Raw genomic sequence first — 16,596 nt, 5'->3', positions numbered from 1 at the left:
ATTAGTTATTTTTGCAGGAATTGTCTATATCTGCCTAACAGCCACTTCCCCCCATGCTGTCTGTAATTGGGCGCTTTAATTTATGGTTTTGCTTTCCTGATATGACTCTGTTTATCTTATGATCAGCTCCTCTGCACTTGGTCTGCATTCCAACTTCCATATTTTTGTCCTTGCTCCAGCACTTGCCTAATCTAATCACTGCACTGCCTCTTCTAACGTGACCTTTAAGCTATCTTCACTATTGGCCTAATTTCCCATTATCCTTTTCCTGTTTGTATGGCACTTAGGCTCATCATATTACAAATGTTACCAATTTTCTTATCATTCCTGCTGATTCGTTCTTCAGCACCCAAGGTCAGGGTCAAACTCAGATCTTTGGAGCTGTTGAGCAGCAGCTGCACCATTGTGCCATTCCAAAGTTGTTACTGTGGTTGACTCCATTTCAGTTTAGATTCAAGGTGATTTATATTAATCTTCCATCTCTCCATATTCTGCTGTTATATCCAGTTCCATTGGGCTGGATTGTTTTCAACCTAGCCAGTTGCCTGTACCGTATGCTTGCATTCTACACAATCCCTGCAGATACACTAAACTTTTGCAGCCTTGAGGGTTCGATTGAGCTGGGGATCAAATGATAAGAGGCATTTGAAAACTATTGAAATAGATTTGAACTATTTTATAAAATAATTTAAAAAACTGTATTTAAAAGCATGTATAACTGATTAAAAAACTATAAACTATAAAAAATATAAAACTATAATGAAAAATAAACACTTTCCTTCACATACCTTTTTCCCCCAGGTCAGTAACCCCATTCTACTTAATGATATGACATTGGTATCCATCCCCTCAGCTCAGCTTGACAGAGCTCTGACCCTGGAATCTGTGCTGACTTTGGAAGAGTGGGAGTTTAAATGCGCCAACATCTATCTTCAATGTCTTTGTTACTTCCATGCTGCAATGCCTAAGCATGGATGTCAGGAATGTGCTAACTCATGCAATGCTACCAGCCGAAAGTTCTCTCCAAAACTGCCACATAGAGAGAAGCACGATCAGGGCCATTATCTCAGGGTACAGATTAACATAATCATGGAAAGCTAGATACTTGAACTCTTGAAGAGATAAGGAACAGTAATATAACACTGAGAGCTAGTTGTTGGATGTTGATGTAATGCATTCCAAATTAAAACATGGCTGGGATAAAAACGTTATAAATCTATTATAATATTGTATTTCCTATTTATCATAATTGTTCTGATTTTTACCTGTTCTCAATCACATGTGTCTTAGATTATCAATTCAAGCAATGACGTAACCTTTAATCTAATAATTTCCTTTTATTATTTCCTAGCCACTGCATATGGAAAAGGAACTTACTTCGCCTTGAATGCTTCTTATTCGTGTGACAATAGGTACTCAAGCCCTGACAATGATGAATGTAAATTCATATATCAGGCACGTGTGATCACAGGGAATAAATGTACTGGATGTCAAAATATGCTGGAGCCAACACCAGTAAATGCACATGGAGATCCAACTGACCTATGCGACTGTGCGGTGAATGATTTAAATAACCCTTCTATCTTTGTTGTTTTTTGTGATGATGGGGCATATCCAGAATATTTGATAACCTTTAAAACAGTGGCAGAATGAGACAGAAACAGCCTACCTCACTGTCACTTTATTAGAGCTGTTGTAATTTTTTTGCTTGTAACTTTGTTTTTTTGCTTGTAGGTTTCTTCAGCATTCTACAAATTGCAATCTCGCCATTAATGATTTGTTCTGTATAGCCTCATGAAGTACAATGTACTATTTCCAAACTAAGCTGTCTTTAACATCAACACAGAAGACGAAAAAAGCTTGTTTCCTTTCATAATCACATGCTATTATCTTTAAAATGTTAATTATAAAATTAAGCAATGAAAATTTATTACCAATTAAATTAAAGCCCCAATCCTAACTCAGGGATAGAAACAAAGCAATTGGGGATTTACCTGAACCTTTGAGGTATGAAATTTTGACTTCTAGCATTCTGTAATACTGATTTCCTACCCAAGGCTATCATTTGCAAGTAATCATGTTATTCTAAAATGCAATGAATGTAATAAAATTATGAGTGACCTAGAAAGATCCTTCCTACTCATCCTACGTCCCATAGCAGAGGAGTCAAATAACGTGGAGTATAAATTTAAAGAAATAGATAAGTTGATTAGGGGCAGTTGAGATTTTTACTGAGAGTCATAGAGATTGAAACTTACTTTCTGAAAGGGCGTTTGAGGCAGAAACTCTCAACATATTTAGCAATACTGTACTTGAAGATCTGTGACTTGCTGGGCTATGATCCTAGTGCTGGAATGCAAGATTAAGCTGGGTAGCTGTTTTTCAACCAACACAGACTGATTCCTGTGTTGGAAATTTGCTATGGTGCTGTGAAATATGAAGAATACACCACTATGAACATTTTTAAGTCATTTTGAAAGCATAAATAAAACAAATCTGTATATTGTACTGGTACTTCTGGTAACATTTACACAAAAAAATTAGCAAAGATTACTGCAGATCCCCTGCATACTGAGACAGTAGAAATGACACTGGAGACTAAGGAATGGCAGGAAAATTACACAAATATTTTGTGTTTGCCATCATGGAAGAAGACACAAAAAACTCCTGGAAATAGTGGAGAAAAACAGGTCTGGAGAGATTGAGGAGCTGAAGGAAGTTAGCACAAGTAAAAAATGTAATAAAGAAATTAATGGGACTGAAAAAATTAGAAGCTGATCACCTGCACCCCAAGGTTTTGAAGGAGATGGTTTTGGAGATGACAGGTACACTGATGTTCTCTTTAACTTTTGTCATCCTTTGGGGATGGACTGATTTAATATTTGTATCTTCCCTTAATACAGCAGCCTAACCATGCTGTAGGGAATTGAACTTGATATTAACTTTTCACCATCAATCTGCTGACCACCAGCAAGTCAGTTTGGCGGACATTATCAAAGCCAAATTGTTTCATGCCTATTATTTACAATGTGCAAGAACAGAATTTCGTTCCTTGCAAATGACAGCACAGATTCTGGCACAAAGATTTGTACTTTATCACCCTCTGGTGTTGCGTTTCATAATAAGGTTATTGAAAAGAGTGAGAAACGTAGAAGTATTCAATATCTGAATATCTATAACATTGTTTTCAATTTTTTTGTGCAATGAGGCTTTAGCTTTGCAATTACCAATGAGATCATTAATTTTCAAGCAATCTGGAAAATCATGTTCCATGGATATTTTTGTAGTTCTGAGGATCAATATATATTTGGTATATTAAACTTGGCTGAATTACTGCAGTTCTGCCTCTATCAGAAGAAATTAGAATCAAGCTCACATAAGAATTAATTATATAATGCAGTTTAGGGGGCCTTTGGCTTACTTTCAAATATAGCCCTAGCTGCCAGTTAAGCATGAATTTGGAAGGGTACTTAGTTTATCCTCAAGACATCACAATATGGTTTAAAGCCAATGCCCTATTTTGGAAATGTAATTGTAATTGTTTGGAAGGCAAACAGTGAAGCTAATATATCCACAGTGAAATTCTACAACGTGGCATGGGATAAATGATGTTAAACTGTTTTTGGAGTTGTTGATTTTGGATAGTTTACATCCACTTAAAAGTCATAGATTTGTATGGTACAAAAGTGTGCCCTTTGGTCTAACATCTCTATGCTGACTTTTTCACCCATCTACACTAATTCCACCTGCCTTCAATAAGTGTGTATCATTCCATGCCTCGTCTATTCAAGTGCCTGTCTGAATGCCTCTTAAATACAGCGACTATGCAGTGTACCCTTGTGTTAGGGCAGTTTGGGTAACGTATTTTTGCCTTAATGGAATTCACAACTCACTACCAAAATATTTGAGATAAACAATAAAAAATTGCTCTTACAGAATTTATGTGAAAAAGATAACTAACTGAACTCAATGTAAAAGTTTGTAAATTTTTGTCAAGGCTTCGTGTTACAGAAAATCGTGATAAGGACATTTTTCCAGGAATACAAATCCATGATATGGGGGTGTACTGTATCTGACTCCACCGCCTCCTCTGGCAATGATTTCCAGATATCAACCACTCTCTGTGTAATATTTTTTCCCTCAAATCTCCTTTAAAGTTCCTTCCTCTCACCTTAAGGCTATGCCCTTTTGTTTTTGATACCCTTAGCATGGGAAAAAGATTCTGACCATCTACACTAGCTATGCCTCTTAAAATTTTATATACCTCTATCAAGTCAGCCCTCAACCTTGTTCTCTCCAGGGAAAGCAAGCCCAGCCTATCCAATCTCTCCCCATATCTAAAGTTCTCTAATCCAGGTGAAACAAACTATCTGCTGGAGGAACTCAGCAGGTCAAGTGGCATCTGTGGGAGATGTGGGAAACACATCAGTGTTTCGGGTTGAGACCCTGCATCAGGACAGGTGAATCGCCTCTGCATTCTCTAGTCCAACCACATCCTCCCTACTGTGTGGCAACTAGAAGTGCACATCATACTCCAAGTGCGGTCTAACCAGTTGTTGTAAGGTTGCAACATATTGTAACTTTTATATTCCATGCCTCAATCTATGAAGGCAACCATGCCATATGTCACCTTCACCAACCTATCTACTTGTGAATTTGAACTCCAACGTCCCTCTGTTCATCAACATCCCTCAGCTCATCAACATCCCTCAGCACCCTACCATTTTTCCTATATGTCTACCCCATTTGGCTTCCCAAAATACATCTCCTCTCACTTGTCAGGATTAAATTCCATCTGCAAATGCTCCACTGAACTTTCTATCTGATCTCTATCATGCTGAAGCTTTAGACAAGCTTCCCTGCTATCCACAACACCACCAATTATGTGTCATCCACAAACCTACTAATCATACCTCCTACAATCACACATCCAAGTTGTTAATGTACATCACCAACAAGGATCTCAGCACCTATCCCTGTGATACTTCACTGGTCACAAACTTCTAATGAGAAAAGCACCCCGGCATCACCAGCCTCTGCCTCCTAATGCCAAGCCAATTTTGGATCCAATTCACCAGCTTGCCTTGGATCACATGCCTCAACCTTCTGGACCAGTCTACCATGCAGAGTGTCAAGGACTTAGGTTTCTATCTGATTTGAAAATGGTGTACAGTTTCAATAATGTTATGAAAGCATCAACCTGGATTTGCAATTAAACCCACAACCTTCTGGCTCAGAGTGAAGAGAGTAAACAATGGGACCCAGTGGATACTAGAAAGATCCTGTGTTAGTTTTCAAAAAAAGTAATTGTTTTGGTCAACCTTCTTTCAAGATTAACTTCGTGTTAATGAGAAGTCAGTGCATGTAAATTTAATGCCACATTTAGCAATATAGCAAGCTACATGCCAAAAAGCAATTTGAGAGAAGCATCTTAAGATGTTTCTTAGGTGATGTGAGAGATTGGGTTCTTTACAGAACTAAAGATACTTTTCACAGCCTCAGTGAAAGATGCAAGGCAACACCAAAACTGACATGAAACAATTATTTTTTTTATTGCAGTGATAAAACATTAACTTTTGGGTTAATTATAAATGTTAAAATGAACATACAAGGTGTTCTTTCCCTTATGAAATACAATGATTCACATGAGCAACATTGCTTTACTAGGAGTGATTCATCCATAGCTGACAAGAGAAATAATATAGGACATAAGGAGATGACAGAGAAATTAAACAATGACTTTTGTATCTGCATGGAAGAATGTCCCCAAAGTGCTTCACAGCAACTGATGTGCTTTTGAAGAGTGGACAAAGTAATAAGATAGGAAATGTGACAAATTTTTTCAAATCATGGCCAGTAAAGTGGGGAGAACTCTCCTGCTTCTCTTCAAAGTAGTACCATGAGACAGTTAACATTCACCCAAGCAAGCAGGCAAGCTTTTATTTAACATTTCTCTGGAGCGGTAGAGGCTGAGGGGTAATCTGTTGGAAGTGTATAAAATTATGAGGGGCATAGATAGGGTGGACAAGCAATATCTTTTTCCCATTATTGAGAGATCCAATACCAGAGGGCATGCATTTAAGGTGAGAGGGGGTAGGTTCAGAACAGAAGTGAGGGGTACGTTTTTTACTGAGAGAGTGATCGATGCCTGGAATGTGTTGCTTGATAGGGTGGTGGAGGCAAATTCATTGGGGGCTTTTAAGAGGGGCTTGGATGGGCACATGAATGAGAGGAAAATAGAGGGATATGGGCATTCTGTAGGTAGGAGGCAATAGCTATGGTGGCACAACATTGTGGGCCAAAGGGCCTGTTCTGTGCTGTATTGTTCTATGTTCTATATCATATTAAAAAAATCCTGGAATCTTGAAGTACAAGTAGAAGCAGTCAGCCCATCATCTTGTGCCAGTTCCTTTATCATTTATAAACATAGTGAATGGTTGTGGGCCCAAGATACATCGCTTAAGTTTGCATCTATCCATTTTGAGTATCTGCCTGTTTACTCCTGTTTCCTTAGTAAGGTCAATAAATTGCCTTGAATCCCATGAGCTTCAACTTTAGCTAACAATTTCTTTTCTGGCACTATGACACTGGAGGAACTCAGCAGGCCAGGCAGCATCCGTGGATGCATCACACAGATGCTGCCTGGCCTGCTGAGTTCCTCCAGTGTCATAGTGTTTCTCATCTAGTCTTCAGCATCTGCAGTGTTTCTCTAATTTCTTTTCTGGGTCTATCAAATCCATTCCGAAAGTCTACATGAATAAATCCTTTATCATTCCTGTCACGAACCAGCAACAAAAGAAACACACTGAGCATGATTCAGTGTTAAAAACTATTTTATTAATCACTACTTATGATGATACGTAAAATAAAAGTAAAAATGTTAGTATGTTAGAATTCAAAAATGTTAAACCTCAAACGTTAACCCCAAAACTAAACTCGTCGTGTGTGTGTGTGACAAAGTCCCAAACTCCAAGTTCTGGAATGGTTCTTAAAGTTCAGTTCCACAAGTCATAAGGTGAAACATGAGCAAGGGCCTCTTCAACAACCACCGTTGTCTGAAGATAAGACGTAGATGTAGAAAAACAGAGAGAGAGTACATACGAAATCCAAATGTTCCACGATGGAACCCAAACGACACTCCAGCGTTTACTCGGTAGTGACTTCCTCACCCCGAAAAGCATCCGAATCGTGGTCGTCCACACACAAATACCTGTTTCCTTCTACAGGTCAGCAACAAAGTGAACTCCACCGGATTACTTCCAACTTCTATACATGGATTTCAGTAGCAAACACAGTTATTGTTTCTCATCCATTGGTAGAGAAAACAAGCAGGCTGGTGTCTCTCTCCTTTCTCTCTCTCTCTCTCCTTTCTTCTTCTTCTAACTTCTTCAACAACGTCATTACGTCCTTTATCTTCTATTGACGTAAGCACGCCCCACACACACATACACACACACTCTCTATCTTAAAGGGACTTTCAGAGTCCGTAACACCTCCCACCTAAAAAAAATTGTTCCCAAGAAAAATTTAACCGCGCATACAGTTAGTAATGTTAATGATTATCATGCTACACAACTACAGACTATCAGATTAGTACAGATACACGTTTCCCATTTAACATCGGGAAAGACAATCAGCAATCACATTATCTTTGCCTTTAATGTGAGTTATCATGAGATCAAACTCTTGCAAAATTAAACTCCAGTTTAACAGCCTTCTGTTCTTGTTTTTGACTCGGCTCAGAAACACCAATGGGTTATGATCTGTATATACAGTCAATGGTTTCTGAGCGGTGCAAACATATACACTGAAATGTTGCAAGGCTAAAACAAGCGACAGTAATTCTTTCTCTATGGTGGAATAATTCTTTTGATGCTCATTAAATTTCTTTGAAAAGTAAGCTACAGGATGGTCAATATCATCAAGGTCACCCTTCTGCAATAACACAGCTCCTGCAGCTTCATCACTGGCATCTACTGCTAATGAAAATGGCTTTTCAAAGTCAGGTGTTTTGAGCACAGGATGGTAGCATAAAATGGCTTTCAGCTTCTCAAATACTTCTTGACAAGAATCTGTCCAAACAAACTTTACTCCCTTCTTCAGAAGATTAGTTAGGGGAAGAGCAATATCAGCAAAATTTTTACAAAATTTTCGGTAATATCCAACCATTCCCAAAAATCTTCTAACAGTCCTCGTACCTGTGGGAATAGGGAACTCAGATATTGCTTGAACTTTTGCCTGAACAGGAGCTTGCTTGCCTTGACCTACAACATAACCAAGATACGTCACAGTGGCATGGCCAAATTCACTTTTAGCCAAGTTAACTGTAAGGTTAGCCTTGGAAAGTCTTTTAAACAACCTTTCTAATGCAGAGATGTGATCCTCCCAAGTATCATTCCCAGTCACTAAGTCGTCAATGTAGGCATCTATATGTTTTAACCCATGAATCACTGAATTAATCATTCTTTGAAATGTTGCTGGAGCATTTTTCATTCCAAATGGCAAAACATTGTATTCATACAATCCAGAAGGGGTTACAAAGGCTGAAATGTCCCTTCCTCTATCTGTTAATGGAACACACCAGTACCCTTTTAATAGGTCAACCTTTGTAAGAAATTCTGCCTTTCCCACTCTATCTATGCAATCATCCACCCTAGGAATAGGGTAAGCATCTGACTTTGTTACAGCAGGCTGGTGTCTCTCTCCTTTCTCTCTCTCTCTCTCCTTCTTTCTTCTTCTTCTAACTTCTTCAACATCGTCATTACATCCTTTATCTTCTATTGACGTAGGCACGCCCCACACACACATACACACACACTCTCTATCTTAAAGGGACTTTCACTGAGTCTGTAACATTCCCCTGTTCATTACTTTAATCACCTCTTCAAAAAAGTTAATTAGCCATAACTTAATCTCTACAAATAAGCAAAAAAAAAAGTGCAGGTGCTGAAAAAGTGAAATAAAACCACATTTAGCTGGAAATATTCATCAGGTCAAGCAGCATCTGTGCAAAGATAAAATGAGTTAAGGTTTTAGGTCAATGACCCATTATCAGAAAGGTTTGATAAAAGTATTTCTAGCATTTTCTGTTTTTATGTTATCTTGACTTACCCTGATCAATTGAAAATTTCAAAGTGTTCATTCACTCCATCCCTAATTATAGATTTTAGTATTTCCCAGCAACATTGACCTAGACTAAGGGGACTGAAGCATGGCTTTTGCCATACGCATGAAACACCAGAAGCACTTAGAATTGACATACATTTGATATGGAAAACACGATGATGCTGGAGGAGCTCAGCAGGCCAGGCAGCATCCATGTAGAAAAGCAGACAGTCAACGTTTCGGGTCAGGACCCTTCTTCTGGACTGAAGACAGGAAAAGGGGAAACCCAATATATAGGAGGGAAAAGCAGAGCAGTGATAGGTGGACAAAAGAGGGGAGGTAGGGTGGGTACAAGTTGGTGATAGGTAGATGCAGGTAAGAGATAGTGATAGGCAGGTGTGGGGGAGGTGGGGAGAGCAGATCCACCAGGGGATGGGTCGAAGGTAAGGAGAGAAAGGTAAAAAGGGGGGGGGGTTAGAAATAAAAAGAGATATAGGCTAGGAAAGGGAAGAAGAGAAGAAGCATGGTTGGGTGGGGGGGGTGAGGGGAAGGGTGTGGGGATTACTTAAAGTGGGAGAATTCAGTGTTCATGCTATTAGGCTGCAAGGTTCCAAGATGGAAAATGAGGTGCTGTTTCTCCAGTTTGTGCTTGGAATTCTCCTGACAGTGGAGGAGGCCGAGATCTGACATATCTGTGATAATGTGGGAGGATGAGTTGAAGTGAATGACAACAGGGAGATGCAGATCGCGGTCACGGACAGAGCGCAGTTGTTCTGCGAAACGGTCACCTAGTCTGCATTCGGTCTCACCAATGTAGAGAAGGCCACACTTGGAGCACCAAATACAGTGGATGATATTAAGGGAGGTGCAGGTGAATCACTGTCTCACCTGAAAGGACTGTTTGAGTCCCTGGATGGAGATGATAGAGGTGGTGTAGGGGCAGGTGTTGCACCTATGGCGGGGGCTGTGGAAAGTTCCCGGGACGGGTGGGGGGGGGGTGGGGAGGAGTGAACTAGGGAGTCGTGGAGAGAGCGGTCCCTGCGAAAGGCAGAAAGGAGTAGAGAGGGGAAGATATGCTTGGTAGTGGAGTCCCATTGCAGATGGCGGAAGTGGCAGAGAATGAGGTGTTCAACGAGGAGAAATGTCAGCTGGTGGGATGAAATATGAGGACAAGGGGGACCCAATCTCTGTTGGGTCTGGGAGGGGTGGGGGTGAGAGCAGAGGTACGGGAAATGGCAGAGATATGGGTGCGAGCTCTCTCGACCACAGTCGGGGGGGGGGGGGGGGGGAAGCCACGGTTAGAAAAGAAATTGGACATCTCGGATGTCCTGGAGTGGAAAGCCTCATCATGGGAGCAGTTGCAGTGGAGGCAGAGAAATTGAGAAAAAGGGATCGCGTCCTTGTAAGAGACAGGGTGGTAGGAGCTGTAATCGAGGTAGCTGTGGGCATCAGTGGGTTTGTAGAAGATGTCAGTGGATAAGGAATCTCCTGAGATGGAGATGGAAAGATTGAGGGTGTCAGAGATAGTCCAAGTGAATTGGAGAGAAGGGTGAAAATTTGTGGCGAAATTTATAAAACTGTCGAGTTCCACAAGAGGTGGCATCAATGCAGTCATCAATATAGCGGAGAAAGAGTTGAGGAATGGGGCCAGAGTAGGCTTAGAACAGATATTGTTCAAAGTAGCCCACGAAGAGGCAAGCATAGCTGGGGCCCATGTGAGTGCCAGAGCTACGCCCTTGGTCTGTAGAAAGTGAGAGGAATTGAAAGTGAAGTTGTTTAGGGTGAGGACAAGTTCAGCCAGGCAGAGGAGAGTGTTAGTGGAAGGGGACTGGTTCTGTTTATGGTCAAGAAAGAAGCGGAGGGTGGTGAGGCCATCGTGATGGAGAATAGAGGTATATAGGGACTGGACATCCATGGTGAAGAGGAGGTTGTGCGTGCCAGAGAACTTGAAGCCATGGAAGAGTTGGAGAGCATGTGATGTGCCACAGACGTAGATAGGAAGGAACTGGACGGACAGAGGGTGGGGGGGGTGGTGGAGTTGGAAACAGAATAGTGTCCAGGTACGAGGATATGAGCTCCGTGGGGCAAGAGCATCTGGCCTCTGCAAGGTAGAGGTCAGTGCGCCAAACTACAATGGCGCCACCTTTGTTGACTGGTTTGATGACAATGTCAGGGTTGATGCAGAGGGAGTGGAGAGCAGAATGTTCAGAAGGTGTGAGGTTGGAGTAGGTGAGGGGGGTACAAAAGTCAAGATGGCCAATGTTGTGCTGACAACTGGCCATGAATAGGTCCAGGGAAGGTAACAGGCCCTGTGGGGGAGTCCAGGTGGAAGAAGAGGGCTGGAGGTGGGAGGATGGGTCATCGGAAGGGGCAGAGGACTTCCTACTGAAGAAGGCGGCACGAAGGCGGTGAAAAAGAGCTCGGCATCGCGCCGGGCTTGGAATTCATTGAAGTGGGGGCTTAGAGGTACGAAGTGAGGCCTTTGCTGAGAACAGACTGCTCAGCCTCAGAGAGGGGAAGGTCAGGGGGATGGTAAAGACTCGGCAGGGGTTAGAGTCGGGGCTAGAAGAGGAAGAGTGGGAGAAGGGGAGTTAGGAGAGCTGGGCTGGTGAGAGGAAAAGGGTGAGAGGGGTTGGGAGTGGTAAAGGGGTGAAGGGTGCGATGTAGGATAGGAGGCGGATGGAGGGGAGAGAACAAGAGGGGGAGCAGGATGAGAGGTCAGGGTAGGGGGAGGGGATAAGGGGGGCTGGGGGTGGGCTGGTGGAAGTGCAAGGTGGGAAGAAACAGAGCAGAGGCAACAGAAGGCAAAGCCTGGAGGGAGGGAGGTCCTGGGTAGGAAGGGGGTGGGAGGAACAGAGAGTGGTGTCGGGCAGGGGTGTCCGAGCGGGCGGTGGGGGGTGGGCGTGCGGAGGACCCTGCGTTTGATATGTTTAGTACTTCTAAAAGAAAAAGAGTTTCCATCCTAAGTGTGTCTCAGTTTGAAATTCACAGTAAAGATGACTCATGTGAGAATAAGCATTGCCAATGATGTAAGTGGCCAAAGACTGATGACTAATAAAAATAATGAATAAAACATCTACTAACTGGAGCCAAAATCATACTATCTGTGCAGGCAATTCACTTTGGATCAGTACTGAAGAATTAGGAGAGCAGCCAGCTGGACAGGGTACAGTATATTCCAGTAATTCTGTTCATCATTACTGATCAGAATAGATACAAGCTTTTACATGTAGTAAGATAATATTGAAAGAGTTGTACTTGCTAAATGTTAATAAAAACATTGCAACCATCATGTATAATTGAAGAAATGGAGCTCAAAATGATTTTGTCTCTGATCACCATACTTCTTGGGAGGGAAAGACACACATAATCCTATAAAATCTAATTTACTTATGAGTTCAAGCCTCATTTACAGAATTGAGTGAAAGAGGTTTGATGTGTTCATTGTCAAAAATGGCAAAATAGTGAATTCATAGAAATTCACAGCACAAAATGAATATATTCAAGTCATTATATCCATTCTAGCGTAGAAATAGACCTTAGGCAATCCCGTTTCCCAGTCTGTTATGGCTCTTCAATTAGTTTTCCACATGTGGCCAGGCCTCCCTTCAGGCAGAGCATTCAAGAAACATCACTACTCATTGGAGAGAAAAAACATCTTTGACTCCACTCAAATCTTGCATCAATTAACAAATCTATGGCCCCAAGATATTCACAAAATAAGATATCTTTATTAGTCATATGTACATTGAAACACACAGTGAAATACATCTTTTTGCATAGTGTTCTGGGGGCAGCCCGCAAGTGTCGCCACACTTCCAGCGCCAATGTAGCATGCCCTCAACTTCCTAACCTGTACATCTTTGGAATGTGGGAGGAAACTGGAGCACCCGGAGGAAACCGGAGCACCCGGAGGAAACCCACGCAGACACGGGGAGAACGTACAAACTTCTTACAGACAGTGGCCGGATTTGAGTTCGGGTCGCTGGCGCTGTAAAGCGTTATGCTAACTGCTACACTACCGTGCCTGCATGAATGGCCTCCTTTCATGCTGTGATCATACAATGGCCATTCAGTCAATCGACTGTATATTGGCTCTATGTAAAAATAATCCAAATGGTTCTATTCCCCATTCTCTTCCCATAGTCCCACAAATTCTTATCTTTCAGACACATATTCGACTCTTCTTTGCACACTACAATGGCATCTGCTTGCACTTGAAGTTAGTATCATCCCCATTTCTAAGAGAAATAGACCATTCCTTTTTCTAACCCTCTTTCAATCTTATACACTTCAATTAAATCCTCCCTCAGTCTTCTATTGTTTCAAAGAAAACAACCAGACTAGCCAGATTCCCCTCACAATACAATTCTCTTGCCTTGATAACATTCTGATAAATTTCCCTTCTACCTTGTCTAGTACTCCTTGTGATGTGGTGAACAGGACTGCATACTGCACTCTAGCATATCTCTGGTCTTGTATTCCATGCCTCTGCAAGACTGCACTTTACACAGTGCACAACATATGGACCAGCTAGTCATTTATATAGTTTTAGTATGACCTCACCAGTCTTATCTATAAAATTAAGTATCCTGAATGCCTCTTTAACCACTTCTTTTTAAACCTGTTCTGCTACCTCAAAGTCTACCCTAGCTGCCAGCCAGCCAGCCCTCAGCTGATTCTTAGTGACTGTTTAGTCATCAGCAAGGGCTGAGTAGCTCTGAATGAAACACAACAAATGTAAGTTCATGATTGGCCCAAATCAGAGAGCAAGTGGTAAAAATTATTCGGGTAAGTGAGCAATCATATGACAATTTACCAAATTGGCATCAGCCTTCTTTAATGCTCCTCATAATTAATTCTTTATGTTATTACAGAAGGATAAACTAGCAAACTATACTAGCTGCCATTTCCTTTTTGGAAATGAAGTGCATTACCATGTTCTTTTTTCCACAATGCAGTTTTGCCATTCAGCAACAATGTCCATTTTCATTGTTAAGTGATAAAACTACCAAGTGTATTTAAAGTCCTGACAGATTATAATATGCTAAAAAACTGAGCATTGTATGGGGTCATTTAGAGGTCTTCATATCTAACAATCATCTCTCTTTTCTACTTGCTTGTAAGAGGAGACAGGAAGTGACAGAAGGAAATACTTCCACACTATAGGGTTGATTCCTCAGCTGCTGTGGAGATTAAGCCTTTGAAATCACAGACAGGGTGGACGATGCCACATTCCAACTCCTTAATACAAACCTCATCCAACATTTGCATGAAAGGAGTTATTGTACAAGATCAAGTCATCATTTTATCACTGTACAGTCACTTCAGTTTGATTTTCAGGCCCAGAAGTGAGGGGTCATTATGAAGCATGTTGCAGCTTTCTAGACTTAAAGTTGAATTATCTAACTTTAGACAACATGCTTTTTCTTTCTGTTTATATCAGAATCATTTTCACCTACCATTCATTTTCCTTTTTCTCTCTGTGTATAGACATGCCTGCTAAACATATCCCAGAGCCGCATCAGCCACAAATTACACAACTGTACTACCTTACCCCATCTGCCAATCATGTTCCCTTTATCAGAGAAAATTCCTTGGTTTCACCCACATTTTGCTAACCTATTTACTAACAGAATGAACATCAATTTCTTTAACTTCCAGTAACCACACCCCTCCCTAACTTTTCTCCCCCTTATCCCACAGGCCCATCACTCATACATTCCTCCCTCTGATTCCCTTCTTACCTTCTTCCCTTTAATTCCATGGTCCACTGTCTTCTCCAATCAGATTCCATCTTCTTTGGCCCTTTGTCACTTCCATCTATCACCTCCCAGCTTATTACATCATTTCCACTCTCCTCCTCCCTCACCTGCCAGCTCTTGCTCCTCCCCCACCCCTCTATCTCCCCTATTTCTTTCCAGTCCTGATGAAGGGTCTTGACTTAAAATGTCAATTGTCCATTTCCTTCCATAGATGCTGCCTGATCTACTGAGTTCTTCCAGCTTTTTATGTATTACTTCAGATTTCCGGCCTCTGTAGTCTCTTGTGTCTCTAAATTATCTCTCTATTTGTCAGGTCTGATGAATCATGAATAAGATCTGAATCATTAACTGTTTCGCTTTTCTACAGCTGCTGTCTGACCTGCTTAGTTTTCTATTTTCTGTTTTGGTTTATTATCGTACACACATAAGTATCCCACCACCTTATCGTTGACAACTCATTACACAAGCCTAGTAGCATAATGTACTGATAACTGTCCATTAAGTCATTTCAACCCTCACAATCACAGGCAATCCCTTGAATTGCAGGGAAATAGGCCCTTGGGTTCAACTGATCTATGCCATCCTTCAGTTCTACGTACCCCTCCTCCACCTTTCCTCATACTGAAAACCTATGTGCATCGCTCTCTTTCCCAGTTCTAATGAAGGGTTGCAGACCCAAAATGTATTTTGTTTCTCTATCACACAGACATTACCTGAATTGTTTGAGCTTTTCCAGTGTTTTCTGTTTTGGTTGTAAAGTCCTGATGCCCAGCATCCATCATTCTCACTTGCTACATAGATTCTCCCCACACCCCTCCCCCCCTACCCCCGATGGGTTAATACTTGAAAGGAGCACCCCAAATAGAATGTGTTTGTCTTTCTCCTTTAACTGTATGGTGGCTTTAAATAAAAGATTGGTAATTGGGTCTTGTCTGACTGTTTGCAATCTTAAATCTTTTTTAACTGGCACTATTTTCTTCTCTGTTGTAATCTAATTACAACAATTCTTGGAATTGATTTTTTTCCTCCAGGCTGTTTCATCATTAGAGCACGTTCTCTGTAGAAATTACTTTTGTAACAATAATTTTACCAACATTGACTAAGCCACTGTTGCACTTCCCCTACAAACTGCCCTGATTAGTTTTTGCAATTGTGTTCTACTCTTATCCTACAGTGTGCATGGGGTGTGCCTTGGCTCTTCTGACCACAAGTAACTCATCAACCAATGACTTTATCATGTTACTTTTCCCCCCCCAAAATCTATGTTGTCAAGCATTTTCAAATAATGTTGTCACCTTTAATTATTACAGAATGAGTGCATTATGGATGCTGACAAAATAAAGTGCATGCTTGCGTATTATTCTGCTCTTGTGGTCATCTCCATCTGTAAATCATAGTTGTAAGAACTTTTTAATGAATGGTGCTGCATTTGAGTTTTATTTATGCATCCTTACAAGTCAGTTAAGTCTTGAATTGGTTGCAATAAGAAGCAAACAACCTAATCACAAATAATTTGCTAACCTCAGGTAAATATTATTTTTCATAGAATTTCATAATGAAATTAGTATAAATAATATTGGCATGCTAAAATTATACTTGTAGTATGATTGGCACATTTCTTGTAGAGGTAAGGGCCTAGAAATTGTTCTACTTTATAATGGCATTAAACTATTATTGTCATTCCTAACTGTGTTGATCCCATAAAGGACACGTTTCAATTTATGGC

The 16,596-nt window shown here is 41.0% G+C and overlaps 1 protein-coding gene across 2 annotated transcripts in view; it reads left to right on the top strand.

Annotated features, from left to right (window-relative positions):
- LOC127571950 (protein mono-ADP-ribosyltransferase PARP14-like) overlaps positions 1–5,081 on the top strand; it is a 69,206-nt gene extending 64,125 nt beyond the window's left edge. For both annotated transcript variants that reach the window (XM_052018720.1, XM_052018728.1), the window contains one exon: positions 1,352–5,081. In XM_052018720.1, the coding sequence (XP_051874680.1) occupies positions 1,352–1,653 (302 nt within the window). In that variant the 3' untranslated portion in view covers positions 1,654–5,081. The remainder of the gene's footprint in view (positions 1–1,351) is intronic.
- The last annotated feature ends 11,515 nt before the right edge of the window (positions 5,082–16,596 follow it).

The sequence above is a fragment of the Pristis pectinata genome, chromosome 1 (genome assembly GCF_009764475.1).
Source record: "Pristis pectinata isolate sPriPec2 chromosome 1, sPriPec2.1.pri, whole genome shotgun sequence".
Lineage (NCBI taxonomy): Eukaryota > Metazoa > Chordata > Chondrichthyes > Rhinopristiformes > Pristidae > Pristis > Pristis pectinata.
The sequence above is the reverse complement of the archived record's forward strand: the minus strand, read 5'-3'. Positions and strand labels throughout refer to the sequence as shown.